Source organism: Panicum virgatum, chromosome 9K (assembly GCF_016808335.1).
Source record: "Panicum virgatum strain AP13 chromosome 9K, P.virgatum_v5, whole genome shotgun sequence".
In the NCBI taxonomy this organism is placed as follows: domain Eukaryota; kingdom Viridiplantae; phylum Streptophyta; class Magnoliopsida; order Poales; family Poaceae; genus Panicum; species Panicum virgatum.
Window position 1 is genome coordinate 19,040,693 of NC_053144.1, and position 22,768 is coordinate 19,063,460.

Sequence of the window (22,768 nt, forward strand, 5' to 3'; positions counted from 1 at the left end):
CACCGCCGCGTCCCTTCCCCCTCCCCCACGACCCTGTCCCGACGCCCATGCCATGGCGTCCGGCAACACCTGGCTCCGATCCAGGGTTTACAAACCGGTCCGGTTCCGGTTTGGGCCGGTATCAAACCGGCCCAAATTCAAAATTCAAATTTGAATTCAAAAAAATGAAAAATTCCTTAAAAAAATCCTAAAAATACTTCAATGTGCGACGAATCTAATGGTGTCAAATTTTCTCAAAAAATCATTCGTTTAACATACTTTTCGGGCATTTAAAGTTAAACTAAAAAAGAAAAGGAAAAAAAATGAGACGGCCCATTAAGACCCACTTGGTAAACCGGTCAAACCGACCGGTAAACCGGTCAAACCGACCGGTATACCGTTCCAAACCGATTACACATGCGATTTTAAATTTGGATTTGAATTCAAACCGGTCTAACCGGCCGGTATACCGGTACGAACCGGTTGAACTGAGTTTTTTGAATTCAAATTTGAATTTGACCGGTTTCTACCGGTTTCCGGCCGAACCGATCCGGTATACCGGTACCGGACCCCGCCGGTTTGACCGGACCGGTCGGTTAATTAAACCCTGGCGTCCACTAGCAAAGTCCCTCTCGCCTCGATTTCTCTGGTCACCAGGTCCCGGTAGAACTGGCGTATGCATGATGGATCATCTACATGGAATCCAAGGTACGATAGTGTATCTATCTGCCCAGATTAAGGTTATCTCCTGCCTCTTTTTATTTTTACCTTGCTGCTCCAGATCCACATAGGAGTATTTGATTCGATCTGATGTGTGTTAGGCTGATAGTGGCAGCCTCCAACATCGACGATTGTACGCTCTTCAATCTCCCTCTATTGACTATTGAGTTGATGTTGATATGTGCAATGCGGCTTCTAATATATGATTCTGGGTGATCAAATTTGCATAAACCTGCACAGACCCATGGTTTATCATGGATGGCCTCCTCACCAACTGAAGCTACAGACTTCTGTTCGATGATTGTTCTTGCTGTGACGATGCCTGACATCCAGGTAGCAAAATTGTATCTCCATCTGCCTTATTTTCTAATGGAAAAATAGGGCAGGACGTGTTGCGCCTGTCTTTCTAAAAAAAAATTGTATCTCCATGACAGCTCCTTATCGAATTCAGACACATGTGAATTTGTATTCTTACCAGAACGATGAGAGAAATTATGTGCATGAATGCGGCCTATATGACATCCAATACGATTCAACGTGATTTGCTGATTGTATATATCCTTCCACGTTAGGCATACATTTTAATTTAGCCATCTGTTTACCATAGCTACTAGGCTAACAGTTCATATCCTTTCTCATCAGGCATGCAACTAACTATAGTCTATAGTTGGTGTGCTGGCAAATTACTTATATGTAGTTTTTTCAGAATAGCATCTCTTCGTATGGTTTCAGATAAGAGTATGTTTGGATACCGTTATCAGATAATAGTATGTTTGGATACTTTTTTCACATCGGAGTATACCATTTGATAATTCTTCATATTATAGCATTACTTGATACTTTTTTCAGATTGCAGTATCCTTGATAATTTTTTTGATTGTATATAGTATTACATGCCACATTTTTTAGATCAGAGTATCACTTGATACTTTCAGCTTCAGAATCCAGATCACGGTATCTATTCATACATCATTCAAATTACCATATACCTTGATACTTTTTCAGGACATAGTACATTTTGCAAATTGGCATCCATGAATACATCATGATGATTATGCCAGCCAGACATCTATACTGCCTTTGCACACAATGCATACCCATGCTTGCTTTCTCATTTACGGCCTTATGATGTATGTATGTTTCAATGTTGTCCCAAGATTTAAACAGTGGATAATTGTTTGCTTGGCGGGGTTACAATCTAGAGGATGCAACGGAAATACCTTTGAAAGGAGACCTTGTTGTCTTCGCTGCTAATTTACCCACTTCTCCTCCTGGTTTTGCTCCACAGAGTTATGTCGAGATGTCTGAGTAGTGGAAAGCTTCACCATTACCAACTGAACCTATGGAGCTTTTTATTGGCATCCTTTCAGCTGCGGAAGCCTGGAGATTCCAAATGCAAAATAGCAGATTCTTTGAAATTGACCACGGCGGAAGTTCGAGCGACCATGGGACCTACCTTGCGGAATGTCCGGAACCACACGCGGCAACTGTTGCGAGGTACTATGATTCGTTTATCTTCTTTTCTTATTTAGTCTGACTATTTGCGTAATTGTGTGCCCCTACTATTATTTTTGTTCACCTCAAGGTCAATTTATCTCTAAAAGAATCTTGAATGTGTTAGTCAATAATGCAATGGATGTTTCGTTTTATTCTAGGTAACTAGCTTCCTGATGAATTTGCGTTGAACTGAAACAAGATTCGATTTTGCAAGTTTTAGCTACATATAATTGCACTTATTTAGAGAATAACACAAAATAGTTCATGTATTGCTTGGTTGATGACTCAACAGGAGTGAATGTTTACTTGTAGTCCTCATATACAGTGCATGCTTGGATATACTGTTCAGAAAATGCTTCACCATCAGATTGTTTACGTGCTACACCATTGATTATTTTTTAAAAGAAGCTATTCAATTGCAATCCAAGTCATGACCTATGGAATGTAAGAGACAAATGGAAAGAGCACGGTATGGAGCAATGTCTCTACAACAGAAGAACGATCGACGTGAAGCCTGCCCAAGAAAAAAATGGTGATACTTAGCCAATTTCTGGAGTTATAGTCATAATAAAATGGTGATTGTTCTTATGTCGTGTGGAAATATTTTGTAGAGGCTGGATACGCATATAACAAGGAAAATGAGGAACCAGATGAAAATAGTGATTGGTTCTATAGGAACGATTCATACTAGCCTAATCAGTGGCGGGCCCAATGGGTAGTCCGGGTAGGCCCAGGACTACCCAAAATTTTGGCCCAAAATTTTTTTAGAGCTTCAAAACATTGTCCGAAATTGGCCCAGACGCTCACTCAGCCCAATAACTCGTCACCTCTCCATCAGTCCATCTCCCTCAGCCGGTCAGCCCAAACCCTTCCAGTCCCAGACTCCCGTTTCCCCTCCCCGCGACCCCGACCCTGTGCACCGCCGCCACCCGCGCCCAGCGCCCGCAGGCTGCCGCCGCCCGCCGTCCGCCACTCTGTCCCCGACCCCCGTCCCCCGGTCTCATCCCGCCGGCACCGTCCCCCGGTCTCATCCCGCCGGCGCCGTGCCTGGCCCGCCCCTAGGCCCCTCCCCCGGCCTGTCCTCATTTCATTCCCCTCTCTTTCTCCCAGACAGGCAGTGTCCCGGCCGTCTCCCACCTGTAGATCTCCGGGCCGCCGCCGTATCCCCAATCCATCCCGCGTAGAACGCCCAGAGATGCTCCCAGACCTCGCTCACGCGCCGGATAGCTGCTAGCTTGATCTCCGACTTGATCCGGTTGAGCCCGGCCGGCCGGTTGATCGACGACCGGAGCAGGAGCTTGTGCCGTGCGCGGGCCGGAAAGCAGCCAGCCGCCGCTCGCCTCAGAGGAGACGACGCGCGCCGGTAGCTGTAACGGAGGTAAATCTCACTGGTAAATCTTTTTTTTCAGAAACATGAAGCCATTGTGATTTCATTAATCCATCATTTCATCTCAGATTGAGCGTGAAATTTTCTCTAATATAAGTGAGGATGACATAATCCATATTTTCATGGCCATGAGGAAGCGTAAAGCAGGAGCATTAGACTAGATTAGTATTGCAGTCTTCTATTTATAATTTATGTAAGGTTTTATTGATGTTGCAACAATTTATATTGTAAGTTATTCGAGTTCTCAACTAATTTGTTGAATTCAATGTATTAAGGGACCTTTTTTACTTATGTTATTGTAAATTTGATCGTTATATACCGTATTGTTACCGAAGTGCTATTAGATTATACCGGATTGCATTTTGAAATTTTTTCGCTAGGACTACCCTAGTTTCAATTCCTGGGTCCGCCACTGAGCCTAATAATCTTGAAAATGATATCATGGCCTCCCATTTACTAGGTATTGTTGTGTAATTTTAGGATGGTGAAGTGACTTGCTCTTTTTCTTCGTATTGTTCCATGCAGTTTGTGTTGAGAGGGGTAATGCGTTGAGCAACCCAGTGATGACTTAACTAAACTAAAAGAGCACTAAGGTATTTTTGTGATAGTTTCAGGACATTGCTTCTAATCTGAAAAAATTCTTTTCTTGTACTTCAATTCAAAATATGGCAAATAAACTATTATTTTCTGCTCATCAACAAAATGGATTGGCCATATTCATTTACTCCTTATTCTATCAAACAGGCTTACTCATATCTAGATGAGGCTCGTAGCATTGGTGCTGATGTAGACCTATGGGTTTCAGGTGATCAACGGTATTATTATCCACTAAAAGATTAATCAGGATCTGAGATATATGAGTTATCTTCAGAGTTGGTTGCTGAGTAGAGCTCATTTCAGCCATAATATGAAAAAGGTACACTTTAGATTTTGGCCCCTCTGATTACTGAAATGAAATGTCACAACATACTTTGTTTATATTTGGTAGTGGTGGAATATGATATTGAAAGAAGGTGCATTGTCTATTTTCTTTTTATGGTTTGCTGCATCTCTGTTAGGGTGGAGAAGAGAGAGCTAAAGGGGCTGAGAACCAAACTTCTATGCCATTAAGAAGTTTTAACCAAGTGTTGGTTGCTTGAGGCTGAGAATCAGACTTCTTCATCTTATTAAGCCATTGAAGTCACTTGAGAGAAGGCATTAGTTCACTGGAGTCACTTGCAACGAACATCCTTACTCATCCTTTTGCTCCTTTATACCCTGCATATAAGTGTATCCTAAATTTGATATTTGTTAGTCAGATTTTGGAGGGTTTTTGTTTACTCACTTTGTAAAATCCAGCTTTGGGAAATAAAAGTCAATACTTTGTGTAAAGTGTGTACTGGCTACTAAGTATTGGGAGAGGAGATAAATGATTCTCCGGTAAACGTTTTAGGATTGGGAGAACTTCCAGAGAGTAAGTTCCTTGCCGTGTCATTAACTCTTTTGATTGTTTGATTGCATTATCAAATATCACCGCAGTGTTATCACAGACATTATACTATTATGTAAAAAGTTGATGTTTCTGAATCTTAGTTTGCGTCAAAACATCAAGTTGCTAAGGTGGTCATGTTGCCCAAACTTTGTGTATTGTGCTAATTTTTTTTTGCCACCCGTAGCAACGCACAGGTATAAACCTAGTGAACAAAATGCCGTTGCGCCTTGCGGTCTCCAGCCTCTGCCTCGCAATGCGCCCACTCCGCCTGCTCCCGCACCACGCTACCCTGCCAGCAGAACTGTCCAACGAAGTCACGGCCACGACCCGTCTCGTCCGCCCCGTGACCCAAAACCCTAGCCTCCGCACCCCAGGATGTTACCACGTAGCCCCATCAACCACCACGCGCACCTAGTCCCACCGGCCAATCCTCGGCGTCCGTGCCCGATTATGCCCAGCCGCCAACTATAAAACACAAACCGCCATGCCTAGGAAACCCTATGCCCAGGAAACCTAATTAACTGCCATACAAAATAAAGGATGTAACCTTATATAATTGGCCTTGTTTGGTAACTCCTTAGAAGTCCCTAGAATAGACTTTGACCGCTAATTAGGTGTGTCAAACAAAGTCAATTTACAAAACCAACTCCAGAACTCTACACTAAGAACCTTGAAGAATCTAATGAAGTCTTTGATCTCGTGATTTGAAGATGGTTACTGTAGCATCACTGTAGCCAATCATCGATTAATTACCATCATCCAATTCATCGCGAAAAGTTGTACCGATCTCTGAAGAGATTTTACAAATAGACTTGACATAGTACTTCATGCTGAGCCTAGAAGTGGTTTCTAGAATTGGCACTGTAGAAATCAAACATGGTCAATACCTAGCTGCACAAATGCGCGGGTGGTCCACCTAGTTTTATTAGATATGAGAATAATTTTATCAACTAAAATCAACAAGATTAAAATTGAGCAATAAAAAAAATTTGACAGCATCATGACATAACTTGCATGTATAAAGTCTAGAACACATGCATAGCTAGGTAACATCCATCATAGGTGCAACAAAAGCAATAGTAAAACACCAGATGATATCCACATGCATGTCCACCAAAAGCATTAACTAGTATAGATATATTACATGTCCATTGAGCATAAATTTATGCATCTATTTCTTAACTAGTTGAATGCCGTGTATTGCTATGGGTGGCAAAAAAAATTTAGCGCAATACACAACATAGGTAAAATGATGTTGATCTTAGCAAATATATTTTTTGAGGTTAATTTATGTACATAATAGTGTCAAAGCACAAACAAATCATGTGAAAATATGGACAATCAAGTATGTACGAAAGCACAAACAAGAGCTCCAGCCTCCAGCTAAACAGCACCCCCCCCCCCCCCCCGCCCCTCCCATAAATACCCATAGAAACGACGGCACTCGATGTCTTTAATCAAAATCCCCCCATCATCTTGTCAGCAACCCTATGCAGCTTCCATCCCTGTAGATTCTCCATCTCTATTTCAGTGACAACACACACATATCCAAGTAAACTGTACATATCTGTAGGCTGTTTCACAAACACATGATAAACAAGTTAGCATGCTACAATACCTGAACAAACACTTGACAATTAAGATCAGGTATCACTGAATTAGTGCCTCCTTTTCATACTGTACCAACAGTCCGTGTCATCACTAAATGACTGCAAAGCAAGCCGCTGAATCAAATACCTATCCTAATGGTCATGATGTATTGCATATCACTGATGGTGTGTTGAGGTATAGTACCAGCTGCTGCAAGTTCAATTTCCACCTCACGTACCATCCCAAAACAAAAGGATTGATTAGTCTCAGAACCTGTTTGATTAATTGCACGAGTGTCTCTTTTAGATTTCAGAACCAAACAATGTATTGCACCGTTAGTATGTTGCTTATGTTCCATAACTGAAGTATTCATTCTATTATTTTAATTTTTTAAGTAGCAAAAGGTAGCCCAGTTTAATTCATGTATAGGAAACAAGTCCAATTACCAATTGCAAAATGTTTATATCTATACTTCAAACTAAGGATCTTTGAGTATGATGGTAGAGATTTGGTTCTTCCTTTATAGTAGAAAATTGGTTGAACAACATCATAACCACTGAAAACTAAACATGTAATAGCTAAATGAAATGTAAATTTTCCAGTGGCATACAATTCACAAAAGAATATAATGGTCAATAGTATAGGTGAACTTTTAGGGGATAGGAGATATTTCAGAAGACTATTGTTATCTACCATGCAAATCTGAATTTTTCTGAATGGCATGAATTCAAAGACTGTTTTTTTAAACAAGTAAATGCTGCTGATGAATGTGAAATAGGTAAAGCACACTTACTTGTTATCCCTTATGTGCTAACATGCATTGAAGGTGAGAGGCCATTTGTGCTGGCTACAACAGCCTTTGCCTTTCTCGTCTGCAACTTCAGTTCTCGTAATTCAAGGATCTCCTGTCTCCTTTAGTGGTTATTATGGCACCCTCTTTGTTTTGTTATCATTACTTTGCACCTCTGATCAAACCAAGTATGAGACTATAGTCCCCTGTCTACCCCACTTTTCCCCCATCCCGTTAATGAACCCTACATTCCCATGGTACACACCTCGACCTGTGATTGATAGTGCTTTTATAAGATCATCAATGGACAAAACTAAACAGAATGAATGGTAAAAACTGGTGCTTACATTACATTGGTCACGTATACATAGCCCTTCATTACCACTGGAATCCTGTAGTATCAGTATCCATGTCCCCGAGAATCCCCATAATCAGATCAGTATAACTTCCATAAGTTTGAAGAGTAGCGTTGATTCTCTCTGTTAGCGCGCCCCACCTAGCCAACCCGACCATAAAACTCAGGTGTTATAGTGGGAGGGTGGGGGCCTTTATCCTTGGTCCAACATTCCCCCTACGGCGTGCGAGCCCGGCGTAGCCCGCAGCAGGTTCTAGTGCCCGGCGTAGCTCGCAGCAGGTCTCAGCACACGAGACGCAGGGGAAATCGCGCAGCGGAAATGCGTGGCCGGGAGGGATAGAACCCAGGACCTCGGCTCTGGTACCATGTTAGCGCGCCCCACCTAGCCAACCCGACCATAAAACCCAGGTGTTATAGTGGGAGGGGTGGGGGCCTTTATCCTTGGTCCAACACTCTCTGACAATGTCCATGTTGAACCAGTCAAGCCTTCCATTCGGACCAAATATACATGAAACCCTCATGGATTGACCGTAGAATAAATGTGCAGAGGGGGGATCAAACCACAGAAGACCAAGGTAACAGGCTAACAGCAGGGAACAACATTATGACTTAATTGAAACCATTAAAATATATTCAGTTAACTTATAATGCCAACATTTGACAGAAGTTCAACACAAATTGCTAGATAGAACTCTGAATGAATCAGATGCAAGTGAAGAGTGATGGCAGTGTACAAGCAAAATATTTTTTCACATTAGATGACAGCGCGCAATCAAAATAAATTTTCAAGTCAACTGAAACAAACCAACTTTACATGCAGACGCCAGATGCTGAATACGAATTAAAAAAATAAGCACTTCAAGTCAGGGCCCTTTTTTATTTGCAATAGAACTATAGAAGGGATTAGGATTAGAGCACCATGGAAAGGACCGTCGCAGGCTCCAGTATTGCCAAATATGTAAATATGGCTTATATTGGAACATTAAAATCTGATGAATGTGTCAACATTTAAGCAAAGAGGGCCACAGATTAGTGAAAAAACAAGATATCATCGAGCGGCAAGGAGGCACACCACAAGTGAAGGGCACCCATGATTATTGACTACACTACATGTCTATAGGTGATCATAGTAGACTACACTACATGTCTACAAGTGAAGTGGCTAGTAAACGATGTGACAAATATGTGAAGCAAGTAAATCGGTGATCATAGTAGAGATGGATCAACAATCAATATTCTTTACAGCTAGAAAAATTCATATGACAAGGCAAAATTAAAAATTCCTACCTCCGGTTGTTGTCGTCTTCCTTGCTGCCTTGCCGATTGCTTTTAAGCAGCCCTGCACTGGTGCCTTGTGTGTCACTGCATCTGAGAGGATCAGAGAGCGGACGTCGGGACGGGCAATGTTGTACATGATCAACAGCAGTTGCGAGAAGCTTTAGTTGGACAATCAAAATCATGACCATGGTGATAGAGTATGCAAGTAAGATGGACAACAATCAATATCATGCTAGATACTCTAGATCATGGAGATTAGACCATAAATGCCACTTCCCTGGTACAAAAGCCGATCTTATTTATCAAGAAATTCTAAGGAAGTGTGCGAGTATAGGATAAGGTCTCTATTAACCATTCTAACGAACACATGTGGAGCAGAAAACAATCTGGCTTTTGAGATCACAAATCACCCACAACTAACAACCATTGACTACAACTCAAATAAAGAAGATGAGCCAGAGCGAAGATCAATCTTTGGGAAGGCTCTTGCTCCAACTAATTGGTATTATTACTTATTAGAGAACAAAAGCAAGCAGTATACACAAGCATCTAATTGGGTAAAATTTCCCAATCATTTTGCCATTGAGCGTTAACAATGAGAAGGAAATATTAGATGCAGTGTCCAAGCTTTACTGCATATATACCAATCTGTATTTTCGTAATCATGTTCTCTAGTGCTTGCCCATTGCTCTACAGCTTGGATTTGGAGGTAGAAACAAAGGAGGTCGGGATGCAACGCTAGGCTCTGCTCTGATGCTGGGGGTGAGAAAGCATGGGAAGCGAACAGGATTAGATTTGGAGCCGTGCCTTGGAGTAGAAGCAGAGGAATGTAACGTGTTGCTGTTGGCTGGCTGCTTCGATTTGCATCTGAGGAAGGAAAGGGTGCTTGCAATGATTGATTTGCATCTGAGAGAAAACGGGTGCTTGCAACAATCGTCTGACCTTTCGGGAAAAGAGCGGAACTGGTCGCCGAGAAGCCGGCGGCCCCGAGCCCGAGCATGAGCCCTGCACCTCCAGTGTCTGCCGGCCGTCCCTATCCTCATCACCGTCTCGGTCGTGGATCCGGATTCGGACCTGCTCTGGCGAGTGAGGTGCCTATGAACCCGGAGGGAATCGGCCGTGCTGGAGTTTCCTCCTAGCCAATGATGGACTCCGGTGTGATGGGCGTGGTAGGTGGCGGCTGGCATCGCGGATGGGGGTGCCGAGCTCGCGTAGCGCCCCGGCGACGCGGTGGTGGAGGATTTGGAGTGGTGGGGGGCCTGGGGGCTGCAGCCCGGTGGCGCGGCAGAGGAGTCGAAGAGGATGGTGTGCGCCCCGGCAGCGTGGCGGAGAAGGAGTCGGAGAGGAGGGGCTGCGGCCTGGCGGCGCGGCGGGGGAGGGGGAGGGCGCCGGGCGTCAGTTATGGAAGGCGCTCAAGGGCGACGATGAGGGCCTCAGATCGGAGCGATTCGTCGTGGAAATGCCGGCTTGAGGGTGTTGCCGTGAACTTCAAGGGCGAGGCCGGCGTGAGGTGGTGCACGGAGCGCGGGGGAGCACGGGGATGGCGGTGGGGTCGGCAGAGAGGAACCGCCGGTAGGCGCAGGGTGGGAGGCGCGTGGGTGCGCGTCGGGGACGACAGCGACGATGAGGCTAGGTCCGAAACGAAAATGATGAGGCCGGGTCCGGTACGGTGTCTGAGGGGGGTACGGCATCGGCGACAAAGCCGTGGCTGGGGCGGCATCTGGGGTAGGGAAGAGACGGATCGCGTGGCCAGGGAGGTAGGAGACGGTGGGGTGGATCGGCGGTGGCGAGCGTGAGAGGGAGGCGAGGGGGACGACGGAGCGGCGGCGGCGGCGAGAGGGAGGCGAGGGGGCCGGATCCGTGTCCGGCGAGGGGGACGATGGAGCGAGATGCCGAAGCGGCACACAAGGTGGAAGAGGGAAGGTGGGGTAGGGGGTGGGGAGGGATACGCGCGTTTGAGCGGTGGGCCAGACTCACGGAGTACCGAGCGGAGAAGCATTGGCTGGCGGACACATTGACTGGCGGGCACACAGATAGGCGGACCCAACTTTCACTTCCTTCTTTTAGATAGGCTGTGTTTAGTTTCGCGAAAATTTCTTAAAATTTTTCACTATGTATATCACATCGAATTTTACGATACATACATAAAATATTAAATATAGTTAAAAAATATAACTAATTGCATAATTTGGTTGTAAATGACGAGACGAATCTTTTGAAACTAATTACTCTATGCTTGGACAATAGTTGCCAAATAAAACCGAAACGTGCTACAACAACTTTTTCGCGAACTTTTCGCGAACTAAACACACCCATAGTACGAGATAGCAGGAGATAATGCAGCCAAACAAGCTTTCTGATCTCCCTCTTCTTTTTCCTGATCGAGCATCTCTTGTTACTGTTTCACTTGCACTTGCACTCACTCTTCCCCTTCCTGATCCAGCAAATCTTATTTCTGCTGCACTCTTTTTCATGTTCTTCCACAAATGCCCCATGCACTCTCTATGTTCAACTCCAGGATACAAATAATCTATAGCCCCCTCTATTCCTTTCCCCACATCTGTACTAATGACCAAGCATGTAGGAGTGCCAGTAGCCTTCCTCAAGTTATTGACAAATCAAGTCCATCTTTACTTGGACTCGGTCTCAATCGCTCCACAAGCAACTATAAATAGCCAATCATGTCCATCCACTGCAACAACTGCTACTAACTGACCCCTTGATCCCTCTGTCAAGTGCCTAGCATCTATGGCAATGTAAGGCCTACAACCTTGCAAAAATTCATCAATGCATAGTTTAAGTGCAACAAAAGGACCTGGTGAAACACACAAAGTCATTTTCATCTTCTTCAGTGTTTATTTGAACAATGTTGCCAGATATCATTCTCAAAAGCTCAGCTTATAGGTAAGTAGCAAGTCATAACTATCAGCCCACTTCCCATATATGGTGTCCATTGCTCCCATCTTGCCTCTCATAACTCTATGATATGGAATTTCAGTTGAGTACTCGTTTTTTAGCCTATCTGACAACTCCCTTGGTTCCATTTTAGGGTCATCCCACCACAAGTCAACCACTCTTTCAGCTAGCCAATTATTGAGTACCTAGAGTTTTCTCCAAGATTGGAAAAATCCATAATCTGACCAGATTTCAGACCTTCCACGTGTGCCTCTCCCGTGCTTCAACGTGCCCCCACTACTCCTTAGCTGAGCCCAAACACCCCCGCTCCCAACCAAGCCCGCACGGTTCCAGCACCCCAGGCGGTGCCGCGCGCTCGCAGCCACGCCCTTAGTCGGGCAGCGCACTCGTGCTGACACCTCTTGCCGGGCTGCGCACTCGCGCCAGTGCCCCTAGCTAGGGTTGCACGCCTGGACCCGCTCGCTCGTGCCTAGCTCCGCCGCCTGGAGCCCCCGCTGCCTAGACAAGCCTGCCCGTGCTTGGCCTCGCCGCAATCCCTGCCTGGCGCCGCCGAGAGAGGTTAAATCGGGAGGAAGAGGAAGAAACAAGAGATTGGGAGAGAGAGAGAGAGAGGGGTGGGGAGATAGTTTGATAGATGCAAGATCTGACTCGAAGATCAATCCCAACAATGATGAAAGGTTCAAGAATGGCTCGTGCTTCGTTCAAGTCGGCCTCTGGAGGAGTGTTCCCCAAGATGAAGGATGGAGGAGCATTCCCCAAAATGTTCCCCAAGTCAAAGGATGGTTTTGCAACTTACCTACCACTTCTATTTTCTGTCTGTTTTGCTTTAGCCCAAGGGGCTTGTACTGGAATTTCATAACACAATCCTCTGGATTATGTAATCATTAAACCTATGTTATGATTTAAAGTGATTACCTTGATCCAGAGACTATTGCAATGATATAGGGAGTCGGATCCTCGTTTCGAAAACCCGGTTTGTTTCATGGTATAGTTACCCCCAATACCATGTGTTATCCATGGGGAGAAAATTGGGTGTGCCCTTGGGGCACAGCAGCGCTGGTGCGCCCCCGGCCCTGATGACCACCACCTCGTCACAGCCAGCTCGGCTCCAGCGCAGGTGCAGCGCCCGCTTGGCTCGCGACTTCACACGGCTCGACTCCTGTGGAGGACTACACACAAAAAAATCACCATCCGATTAAGGAGGTGTGTACAATTCACCGGGGTGCACCCGCGCTTTTGTGCGCCCAGGGCGCACCCCATTTTTTTATCCATGGTATCGATTAGTTCTCGTTAGAGTTTTATTATTGTTGTTCTTTGATTGTTGTATTGCTGGTGTCCTATGGAAACATGTGTCAAATATTTTTGAAATGCAAATTGGCTCTAACTTTTAATCTGTAGCCCGCTGGTGGGTGAGCAATAATAAGAATAGTGTCTTAAGCACTGTTGGTGCTGCTTTGATGTAGAGTTTATGGAAACTAAGAAATGAAATCTGCTTTCAGGGTAAGATTTGGAAGGACAAGCGAGTAGTTTTGAACAAGACAGTACAAGCACTGAAGAACTGTAGACCTTTATGCAAGGCGAGAAGCGAGGAGAAGTATGATCGGGCGATCAACAAGATAATGGAGAAAAGCTTGAGACCTTTGATGCTGATAGCAGGAAGCTTGGGGAACGTTGCGAATTCTTCATCAACATCGGCTCCACCATCATCAAAGTTGGAAACGTCGAGAGCAGTCTCCAGCGCCATGGCTGAAATCCTCTTCTGTTCCTAGAACGCTTGTTTAGTAAGCTTTCATGTTTGGACTTGTAGCGGGCGCACTTAGAATACACAAAAAACCTTGAACTTGTACAAGGCTGAACACCTCGAATGCTTTGTTCCTTTGGAATAAAGTGGGGAAATCTTTTCTCTAAAAAAATGGTATCGGTTAGTGATAGAAAAAGAAGCCCCGTCCTTTTACTCGGCCCAAGACAGTGAACGTCCAGTTGTCCGGCCCAAAATGGCAGTAGCATGCGGTGTGGGTGTTGTCTACCTTTATGTATCGCGCGTGTGTGAGCAGAGAGGAGTATGAACAATCTTGTAACAACTCTGAATTCCTATTCATTACTCTGCTCCTCGTCCCGACTCCAATTCTTCTAGCCCGATCCCCATTCTTCACACTATCCCCATTACCCTGTTGTTAACATCCACATTCCTCACTCAATCCCCATTACTCAGCTGCTAACATCCCAAGCCCTCCTGCCTCTTCCACCTCACTGTTGATGCTAAAACGCGCCGTCACACGCGCACATCACGTGCACCTGGCAGAGAGCTCCTTGCAGCGCCTCCGTGAGATCTGGTCAGACCGGTTTGGTGGCCGGTTAGACCAGTTTCACCGGGAAGCCCGACGAAGATCCAACGAACGCTCGTCCGAGAGGGACCCCGTCAGGGCAAGCGCACCTTGGGTTACCCTAGGCTCGGCAGGCCAGCTAGAGCGCCCCCTCACGCCATGGAGACGAGACATGAACATCACATAAGATTGGAAGATAAAAAGATAAAATGCGTTTGATAGATGCGATTGGATGCCTCAATCGGCCGTGACCCTTTATATTTATAGGGTGGGTGGACTTGCCCCGCAAGAAATTCAATTATAAGATCTAAATCTATTAAAATCTCTAGTTGTACTCGGACTCCGCTTGAACCGGTCAGACCCACCGGTCAGACCAGTCGGTCGTACCAGACCGGCTACAGACGCCTCGACCGGTCAGATCGCTTGGGCGTACCGGTTAGACCGGTCTGTTCATGTTGCTGCCAATTTTGGTTGTCAACACTCACTCTCTCAGCTCAGCTCACTGCGCATATATACCCATCCCACCCCATGCACCACCCTTCTCACATTTGCCCATCGCCACACAACTCTGGAGCAAGCTTGAGAGGAGGGAGGGAGTTTCGTCGCAGACAGCTTTGCAGCACTACAATGGCTGGCCGCCGCTGCTTCTTGCCATTGTCAAGGCTGGTCCTCCTGGTGGTTCTTCTTGGTGCTGCCCTTCACGGCGGTGGTGCCGTGGCCAGGCTGTGACAGACCCGCCGAGTTAAAACAATTAATTAAGCGTAACCGCCATCATTTGAACACATCAGGCGCATTAACTTAATTAAGTGTAACTTGACAGACTGTTTCCAACCCACAGGCCGATCGAAACACACCGAAGTCTCGCACGATGGCGAGCGCAGACGGTACCAGTATGATACAAATTTAAAAAAATTGTAAATAATATTAAGACTTTTACAAAACAGCTTTAAATTTAAAAATTACAAAAGAAGAGATAGCAGCGGAAGAGAATCTAACTTACAGAGCATTTTTACTAGAGAATAAATAAAACAAACTAAATAAGTCGAGAACTACCGAGATGTGAAGACAAGGCGCCATCGAGCCCACCGATGTGAAATCTAGTTAGCTCCTATATCTGAAATAGGGTAAACAACAAACCCGGAGCAACTAATACTCAGCCAGACTTACCCGACTATTGGATATACTTAGCCCACATATCTAGACATACAAAGCTTTCTAGCTGGTAGCTTGTTTTGCAGAAAAGCAACTAAAAGTGGATCCTTATTCTCCATATTTTAGCTCAAGGTTCTATATAAATTAATCATAAACTAGTATTTGCATAATATCTAGAGCACACATGGTAGAGTAAATATTTTATAATTCAATGTAACCATCATCATATAGGTATAATCCATGTTTCATATTATATTACTACGATGTGACGCAGTGATCAAGGTGCTCATATCCGAGAGCGACTGACGGCGAATCGATCCGATTTAACCTTGCAAGGTGGATCTAACCAACACTGCGCGCATAAGCCCCGTCGGACCACACGCACCAACCATTCCCCTCCCCGCCTCGAACTACAGAACCGCCCCACCTACTTATAGTCAGCCGAGCTCAACGAGAGACCACCAAAAGTAAATACATGCATCCCGTTTCTCTGCGACTACTCGACTCGCCCTAAGGAGTGGTGATGAAGTTCTGTACTTTCGAAGCAAGACAGTACTAGGCTTACCGGTTTCGACTACTTCCTACTCCCGGCATGTGGTTAGTACAATTCAAACATGATCAGCAGGGCCAACAACGGTACGGTCCTCAATCGACGCGGACGGGATTAAGACACCCAGAAACCTTGTCCTGCTGCCATACCTATATATCCTCATCATTTCCCATCCGGTCTCAATTCTCCATTCATTCCATCTCAAATTCAACAACTCATGTACTGGAATATAAATATATCCTATATCTCGCGAGTAACCAGAAATTACTCGACTTCTAAACATCCTATATCTCGCGAGTGGCAAGAAATCACTCGACTTCTACCGAGAACCATTACGCATAGCATTTCTATCGTCCTATACATACTAGTATAACTCAAGGAAACCTAGGGATCATGCAACTAGAGTTTCAAACAACTCCTGAAACGTAATGCACAAGTAATAAAGATATATAGTGAGTCATAATTTAAATAATAGGTTGTGCACCGGGGCTTGACTGAGGGTAACACTAAGTTAGTGTTAATACTAGCAAGGCCTTGGGCCCTTCTAACCATTGGGCCGGGTCTTCGGTTGCTTCACCGGGTCCTTCCATTTTCTGGAGATGTCCACCGAACACCGTCTTGTGGTTCGGCCCCAACACCACATGTTCCACGTCCAAACGTTGTACATATAGCGTACCTAAATGAGGTGCAATAATGCATATGTATAAACGCATGGACGATGCAACAAAAAGTGCAGCAATACAAGCACAAAGTCACTATTATCTAAACCTAAACAACTACATAAGCGGAAGTTAATTAAACCTTACACGAGTCTAACAAAGCTAACCCAACCGGTTTTACATTTTTAGCACTTTCCTAGCTCCGATTATGCATTTACAAACTATAGAAGCATTTTATCTAGGATAATTAAAACTACATAGTAAAAGTTGTCAAATAACACATTTTACGGTTCTATTATATAGAGAATAAAAATACGAAGCTAACAAAATTGGTTTTGTATTTTTTCCATTTTTCTACAATTTTTTACGTATTTTACAAACACTAAAGGTCTGTGCTGATCGGATGATCCGATCATAGGCCGGATGATCCGGCCCAACAGTACTTTTTGCCACTGGAAGGTGCCGGATGATCCGGCCATAGGCCAGATGATCCGGACCTGGGCGCGGGGGAGGCGTGTGGCAGTGCTCCGGTGAGGAAACTATGGAGAAAAGGGCGGGGAATGGGCGGGGAAGGTGGAGGAACTCACCAAGAACCCATTCTTGGGGTCGATTTGCGCGGAGAAGGACCGGAGAAGCGGATCAACGCGAAGGGATGGAGCTTGAGTGACTCCAATGGTGGTCGGCCGGGGGAGGATCGATTCCCGTTGATTCGGCCGGGGATGATCTCGGCCTGGGTTTAGGGAAGGTTGAGGGATGCATATAGAGACGATTGACCAAAAGAAAACACTTAGAACCTCCTAAAAAAGATAGATCAGGCCGGCACAAGTTGAAGTACCTTGAACGAGCTTTTCTTGCACGAAGAAATCAAAAATCGAAGGCTCCCCAGGGAGGAGCACACGGAGAGGAAGGTCCCCCACACCGATTTGAAGCTCCCTCGGCCTTGAGATCGAGTCGGAGTGGAGGATTTGAAGTGTAGGATTTTGGGGGAGAGGGAGAGCTCGTGAGGGAGAGTGTGACATCCCAAAAATTTACCAAATAAATCACATGCTAAAAACAATTTTTCAAAATTCTTTTCGTCGTTGAGCTCAGACCTTTCCCGCCCGATCTCCCGAAAAACCGGTCCTGACATCCGAATCCATCACTGTCCCATCTCCCTTTTCGCCCTCATCCCGCGCGTGGGCGCCCGGCCATGGTCGCCGCCGCGATTCCCGCCATCTCCCTCTCTATCTCTCTTCCTTTCCTTTTCCCCCCTTTTCTTTTTTTCCTTTTTCTTTTCTCCCTCCTTCTCCCTTCTTCTCCTTCCCTCTCTGCTCCCCGGCCACGCGGACGCGCGCGCCCGCCCAGCCCGGCCGCCTGCCCACGAGCGCACGCCTCCCCTAGCCCGTGCACCCCGCCGTGCCAAGCACCCCCTCCCCTGGGCCGTGCGCACGCGCTCGCGCACCGCCACTGCCTCCCTCTGCTCGCGCCGCGCGAGCCGCTGCTGCGCCCGCCCGCGCTCGCCGCGCGCGGCACGCCGAGCCGCGCACGCCGCGACACCCGCTCGCCCGCGCATGCGCCGCGTGCCCCGGCTTCCCTGCATCATCCATGCACGTCCAGCGTTCCACGCGGCCGTGCCGCTCGCCGTACCGCCCGGTGCACCGCCACCGCCTCCGTGTGCCGCCTCGCCGCTCGCACCGCCCTGCTCGTTGCCGAGCCCCACAGCCGGCCCCTCCACGTGCCTGCGCGCCGCTAGGACCTACCCGAGCCGTCGTGTCGTCCTGAGCCACCGCGAATCGCGCCGCCGCAGTGTCACGACACCAAACGCCATTAAAGGCGCCCCGCACCGCTCGCCGGACCGCCACCAACGCGGCCACCGCTCCACCGCCTTACTCGGCCTATAAAGGGACCCCTGCGCCGCACCCGAACCCCACAACATCGACCACCACCGCACAGCCCCTCTCTGAGCTTCCAGCGCCGCCACCACCACCGTAGCCGCCGAGCTCCGCCCGCCACCGTGGAGAGCTGTCCACAGGCCGCCACTGCCCACGGTGAGCAGGTGAATCGAATCCCCAGAGTCTCCTAGTGCTTTTCCCCTTCCCTTGACCGCCGCTGCACCTCTGGGACGCCGACCCAAGGCCATCACCACCCACCGCCCGCCGGTCGTCGTGGCCAGGCCGCCTCGGACCGCCTCCGCCCGAGCCACGGACGGGGATCGACCCGCGAGCCTTCCTCTCTCTTTCCCCCACTCCGTGGCCGCCATCGTGCCCCGAGCCGCAGGCCTAGGCGCCGCCAGCGTCATGCCGCCCCCTCCTTTGTTTCCCGGTCGGGAGGAAGAAGAGATGGGCACATTTGCCCAGAACCCCCTCCCCTCTCTCCTATTTGTTTAAGAGCCCTTCCACTCTTTAGCCTTTTTGCAAATTAAACCCTTCCCTTTATTATATTCCAAAATAAATCCTTCCCCCATATAAACATATTTCTAAATAAACCCCTGACCTTTTTCAGAATAACCCGGGTATTTTCTAAAATACCAATCAAGCCCCTGTCTTCTCAGAAATAATTACAAACAGGTCCCTGACTCCTTATTTAACCCCTAAACCTCTCTGTAACCTATCATTTAATGCGCCATACAATCTCCGATCGACCTGAAACTTTACCACGACATTTTTAACATAGTTTTGGCCATACCATTAGGAAACCGCCCAAAAATATTACTCCTATCTCCATATCTTAATTGTTTCCGATTTGAGCTCAACGATAAAACCTTTATTTCTTTTTCTTGATTGTGTGTTTGTTTGTATACGTCGTAGATCACGGTGTGAACGAGGGAGAACCCGTCGACGAGCAGTACTGCGAGCAAGTGAACGAGGACCAGTTCCACGATCCAGAACCCGAAGGATAGCACCTCGATCAGGACTTCCCGGAAGGCTTTGAAGACGGCAAGTTCAATCCCGCCCTTTGATGCATGTTTTGTCCTAGTTTTTATAAACACAACCTATTGGCCTGTTTTACAAAACTGCAAATGTTTTGACTGCTAAAAACATAGTTGGATTGCCACCCCTTGATTTGATATAACCATTCCTTAACCACCTAGATTAATGTCTGAATGTGATTTGTTTGGACGTTAATCGCTGCTAGAACGCTTAGGACCTTAAACACGGTACAACTTGTTTTATAAAAAGAAAATGTGTGAGTGTGTGTGGGAAGAGAAAACGTGGAATTTTCGAAAGATGAGTTTAGATGAGATGGATGGCACTTCTGTGTGATTTGCCGAACGGTGTGCTCGTACCTGTGTGGTTGAGCAAGGAAGGGAGATATCCATCTTGTCACAATTAAGGACCGAGTTGGTGTGTCATCTCACCTAACTCCATTATCGTGCAAACCACTCGACCGTTGTATGGGCAACGGCTTAGCATAAACCCCACTAGTTAGTCTGATAGTCATCAGGAGAGCTGAGAGAAACGGGTGACTAAGGAGAAGGGATATGCTCTGTGTGACTTATGCCCCGGTTATACCTCGGTGATAGGTCGATGACCCCTTGGTGGATCCCGTGGTGGCTAGTCAGGTCTAGCTAAGGTGAGTAATGGCTTTGTTGGGATCTGCACCGACACTAAGGTGATCGAGTTGTGGTACCCCGCTTGTGGATAAAGTTGCACACCTCTGTAGAGTATAAAATCTATTCGAATAGCCGTGCCCACGGTACTGAGTGAGTTACGGTGTGGTCACATAACTAGTGTTTCTTCTGGGAATGGATGTGTTGGCGTGAGTTGTTTTGGAAAGGTGTCCGGTAGTTATGCCGTATGCTATGGCGGATGAGGAGTCCGGTAGCAACTTAAAACTTGGATCCTATGTGGATCAACAATACGTGTTACCCGGTACAAGAAAAACTTGCTTTGGAAATCTTTTCTTTCAAACGAACCCCTGCATAAAAATTTGCTTTCCGCAAATCAAACTCTAGCCTTATCCTTGATTTACCCTGTGCATTATATTCTGTTTAAACCCCTCCGTGGGTGTGGTTGGACTTGCTGAATACGTTTGTACTCACCCCATTCTTAATTTTTTACAGAGGAAGATCCAGATTTCGTTTCCGAAGACGTTGAGTAGGGGTTCCGTCCTGCACCCAACCTTGCCTGTGGTTAGGGTCGCCCGCAGGAAGTTCCGTATGGCGCAAGACTCTGATGACCCACTCTTCGTAGTTAATATCGTTGTGTGGGTGTTAGTTGTTATCCTCGCGATAGTGGCGCTTCACTGCCCACTTCCGCGTAGAGTTGTACGGTGATGTACCATCTGATATAATAAAAGTGTTATCAGCCTCTTGAGACTGATATTGTATCACTTTTAAGTCTTCTATTATGAGAGGACGCTTCAGAGAGGGAGGGCACGGTGAGCGAGTGAGGGAGAGGGAGTGCACGTGGGAGGAGAGAGAGTGAGATGTGAGACAGATAAAGAGAGTGTGGTTGCTTTTTATTTTAATAACCGTGGGCCATTCAGAACAACCGGTCTGACCGGCGACTCACACCGGTCGAACCGGCCCGGCCCGAGTTAAACATCAAAGTTTTAACTAGGAGTTTTGTCGACTAAATTTAAAACTAACAACCATGATTAAAATTAATTATAGGTGTGTAACACCCGGCGTGTTACACAGGCCACTGCAGGTCATCACCGAGCCGCCTGGCGCCGTGGCAGAGGGACCGGGGGACGCTGCGCAGGCCGGAGCAGGTTGCGGGCCCGACCGTTCTGAGGCCGGCGGGGAGGTGATCCTCGCCGGGTTCGCGGCCGCGTTGATAATCGTTATCGTCTGCTACATCAGGATCACCCGGGAGAGCAGCAGCACTAGAGTCGGAGAGAAGCAGCAGGGAAGATTAGGAGGGTTCTAATGGGCAGATGAAGTAACTGATCGCCCAAAAAAAATGGATAGATGTAGTAGCAGCAGCAGACTGCAGAGGGACTTGTAATTTGTAAAGGAGAGGGGACGAGAGGGTTTAGCAGCTGTTTCAGGTTTGTCAGTTCACTGATTTCTTGTGTGTGTGTGTGTGTCCTGTACATACCTGCAGTTGAGATATGTGAGATGCAGGGAAGATCAGAGGAAGCGTCAACTCTTTGAAAAATTCTTTGCATCACGTTAATTGCCTGCCATTATTTCTGGGAAAAGTCCTCTACAAAATTTCATTTGCTCTTCTGCCTGTGTGATTCCTGATCGGTAGTACTATATATGCAGAATTTCCCATCACTGTTGCAAATCATGGATTAAGTAGGCTAATTAGATTCGTCTCGCGATTTACAGCCCATCCATGCAAAAAGTTTTGTAAATAGACTTCATTTAGTACTTCAAATTAGCAAGATTCCTTTGCAAAATTTTGCGTTTACGGGGTGGGAACTAAACAGGGCCTAAATCAACCCAACCATTCCCAATAATCATACGTTTTCTTGCCATCACCAACAGATCGAGCAGGATTGCTAGTTTGCTGCAGCATCGTCAGTTGTACTCCTACTGCAACACAACTGTAGCATTGCTCCACGCCTCCGCCGTGTCCGCCAAGTGCCAACCCAGCCGGACAGCTCACTCGACGCCATGCCAACACTGTTGCAGTTGCGTTCTGCTACCAGCAGCCAGCACAAGCACTGCTCTGCGCAGTCTTTTTTTTTTTTTTGAGAAAGAACGGGTTGGATTATTATCTCTACAACTAAAAAGAACAATTAGGAGTCCCAACTTTGGCCATGATTGGTTTACAACTAAAAAGAACAATTGGGAGTCCCAACTTTGGCCAAACAACATGTTTGATTTAGCTGTGAAAATATTTTCTTGAAAACTTTTTGTTACTTCGACCATTAATTAAGGGTATTAAATAAAGTCTAATTATAAAATTACCTTCACAGCTATGGTAATGTAGCAGTTACTCTAACTAATGAGGTATTTGACTGTACGATTAGTGAATAATTGAGCGCGGTCACTGTAGCATCACTGTAGCCAATCATGATGAAAGTTGAGTCATTGGATTCGTCTCGAAAAATTATACTCATCCCTGAAAAAAATTTACAAATAGACTTTATTTATTTAGTACTCTATGCAAACATTCGTCTTTCTTGTAATTCGTCTTTATTTAGTACCCTTAACCATGCCTTT

The 22,768-nt window shown here is 46.3% G+C and overlaps 1 protein-coding gene and 2 long non-coding RNA genes across 13 annotated transcripts; 2 read left to right on the forward strand and 1 right to left on the reverse strand.

The window, feature by feature from the left end:
* The first annotated feature begins 586 nt into the window (after positions 1-586).
* On the forward strand, positions 587-5,118 carry LOC120650566. Of its 7 annotated transcripts, none has more exons than XR_005665661.1 (7): positions 587-687; positions 761-832; positions 940-1,032; positions 1,988-2,196; positions 4,109-4,176; positions 4,328-4,499; positions 4,642-5,118. It is a non-coding gene; the product is annotated as an uncharacterized LOC120650566 (long non-coding RNA). The 7 variants fall into 7 exon arrangements; XR_005665665.1 differs by having other exon boundaries at positions 801-832; XR_005665664.1 differs by having other exon boundaries at positions 590-687; positions 801-1,032.
* Positions 5,119-6,161: 1,043 nt separating this feature from the next.
* Positions 6,162-10,984, reverse strand: LOC120650567. 5 transcript variants are annotated; one of them, XR_005665670.1, is made up of 3 exons: positions 9,077-10,984; positions 7,782-8,372; positions 6,162-7,705 (listed from the first exon to the last, which is right to left on the reverse strand). It is a non-coding gene; the product is annotated as an uncharacterized LOC120650567 (long non-coding RNA). The 5 variants fall into 5 exon arrangements; XR_005665668.1 differs by having other exon boundaries at positions 7,782-9,934; positions 10,010-10,978; XR_005665671.1 differs by having other exon boundaries at positions 6,162-6,763; positions 6,849-7,705; positions 7,782-10,972.
* A 3,950-nt stretch (positions 10,985-14,934) lies between these two features.
* Positions 14,935-21,521, forward strand: LOC120647792. The gene is made up of 2 exons (XM_039924633.1): positions 14,935-15,032; positions 21,263-21,521. Exons 1-2 carry the CDS (start codon positions 14,935-14,937, stop codon positions 21,519-21,521), a joined length of 357 nt encoding a protein of 118 aa, XP_039780567.1.
* The last annotated feature ends 1,247 nt before the right edge of the window (positions 21,522-22,768 follow it).